Genomic DNA, 2,295 nt, shown 5'->3' with positions numbered 1-2,295 from the left:
GGTGCCCTAACCTGGTGGAACAATCTTGTTAACAGTTCTGGAAATGATGTTGCTTATAATCTTACCTGGGATGCCTTTAAGGAAAGAATGATCACCCGCTACCGTCCTAGGGGTAAGCTCAAGAAATTAGAAACCGAGTTAAAGAATTTGAAAATGAAAGGCACCAACATTGATGCCTATGATCAATGATTCTTTGAGTTAACTCTGTTGTGTCCGACTACATATCCCACTGAAGATCTCAAAATTGAGGCGTATATTGATGGTTGTCCGATCTGATTGAAATCGGGGTTGAAGCTAATGAGCCCCAAACCATTGAAGCTACCATAGCTATGGTACATAAATTGAATGATAAAGTGTTGAGAAGGGGAAAGAAAACCCCATCGAGGGAAGCTAGTGATGAGGTGGTTAAGAAAGCTGATGACGGTAAGAGGAAGTGGGATAACAACCGCAACCAAAACCAGAATCAGCAGCAGAAACAAAATTCTTCCAATTCCAATAACCGTAATCAACGTGTTTGCTCGAGGTGCTACAAGTCTCATGATGGATTTTGCTCAGTCACGTGTAATAGGTGTTCAAATCAAGGACATGTAGCTCAGGATTGTAAGGTAGCTATACCAAATGCTGCACCTCCTGCGGCGGGTGGTGGTAATGGTAACAGTAATGGTAAGTCCAAGAATAGTGGTGCTCAAAGAGTTTGTTATGAGTGTGGTAAGCCTGGACACTTCCGTGATACGTGTCCCGATAAAAAGAAACCAGCTGAGAACGTGCGTGGAAGAGCGTTCAATATTAATACCAGAGATGCAGAGGAAGACCTGAAACTTGTTACTGGTACGTTTTCGGTCAATGATTTATCGGTTTATGTACTTTTTGATTCCGGGGCTGATTTAAGTTTTGTGTCCAATAAATTTAGTCCTAAAATCAAAACTCCGTTAACTCCTTTAGACAGAACTTACGCTGTAGAGGTAGCTAATGGTAAGGTGCTTACTGCTAAGACTGTGTATCGTAAGTGTAATATTAAACTGGCTGATAGAGACTTTAAGGTAGACTTAGTGCCTATTGAGCTAGTAAGTTTTGATGTTGTTATTGGTATGGATTGGTTATCCGAAAATCGTGCTGAAATTGTCTGTTATGAGAAAGCCGCTCGTATTACTCGTGTGGTTGGAGAGCTACTAATGGTTTTTGGGGATAAGAAATGAAAACAGTTAAATCTTAGTAGCTGTTTGAAAGTTCATAAATATCTTTTAAAAGGTTGTCATGCAATTCTGGCCCATGTAGTAGAATCTGACAAAGAATAAAAGAAAATTGATGATGTTCATGTCATTAAAGATTTTCTCAAGGTGTTTCCCGAGGATTTACCTGGACCTCTGTAGTGACCCGAACTTTTCCATGTTTATATATATTAATTGAAATTGATATTTACATGATTAAATGTTTCCAACAGGTTAAGCAATCAAACTTGTTAAGACTTGATTAATTGAAATATGTTTCAAATAGACAATTGACCACCCAAGTTGACCGGTGATTCACGAACGTTAAAACTTGTAAAAACTATATGATGACATATATATGGATATATATATAGTTAACATGATACTATGATAAGTAAACATATCATTAAGTATATTAACAATGAACTACATATGTAAAAACAAGACTACTAACTTAATGATTTTTAAACGAGACATATATGTAACGATTATCGTTGTAAAGACATTTAATGTATATATATCATATTAAGAGATATTCATACATGATAATATCATGATAATATAATAATTTAAAATCTCATTTGATATTATAAACATTGGGTTAACAACATTTAACAAGATCGTTAACCTAAAGGTTTCAAAACAACACTTACATGTAACGAGTAACGATGACTTAACGACTCAGTTAAAATGTATATACATGTAGTGTTTTAATATATATTTATACACTTTTGAAAGACTTCAATACACTTATCAAAATACTTCTACTTAACAAAAATGCTTACAATTACATCCTCGTTCAGTTTCATCAACAATTCTACTCGTATGCACCCGTATTCGTACTCGTACAATACACAGCTTTTAGATGTATGTACTATTGGTATATACACTCCAATGATCAGCTCTTAGCAGCCCATGTGAGTCATATAACACATGTGGGAACCATCATTTGGCAACTAGCATGAAATATCTCATAAAATTACAAAAATATGAGTAATCATTCATGACTTATTTACATGAAAACAAAATTACATATCCTTTATATCTAATCCATACACCAACGACCAAAAACACCTAAAAACACTTT

The 2,295-nt window shown here is 35.1% G+C and overlaps 1 protein-coding gene across 1 annotated transcript; it reads left to right on the top strand.

The window, feature by feature from the left end:
* The first annotated feature begins 329 nt into the window (after positions 1-329).
* On the top strand, positions 330-1,196 carry LOC139849505 (uncharacterized). Its single transcript, XM_071839156.1, has one exon. The coding sequence runs from the start codon at positions 330-332 to the stop codon at positions 1,194-1,196; it is 867 nt and encodes a 288-aa protein (XP_071695257.1).
* The last annotated feature ends 1,099 nt before the right edge of the window (positions 1,197-2,295 follow it).

Source organism: Rutidosis leptorrhynchoides, chromosome 5 (genome assembly GCF_046630445.1).
Source record: "Rutidosis leptorrhynchoides isolate AG116_Rl617_1_P2 chromosome 5, CSIRO_AGI_Rlap_v1, whole genome shotgun sequence".
NCBI lineage: Eukaryota > Viridiplantae > Streptophyta > Magnoliopsida > Asterales > Asteraceae > Rutidosis > Rutidosis leptorrhynchoides.
This window is presented reverse-complemented; position numbering and strand designations above follow the sequence as displayed.

Bases quoted from the DNA above. Each gene is read 5' to 3' on its own strand.
- LOC139849505 (XM_071839156.1), top strand. From the start codon at position 330: ATGGTACATAAATTGAATGATAAAGTGTTGAGAAGGGGAAAGAAAACC.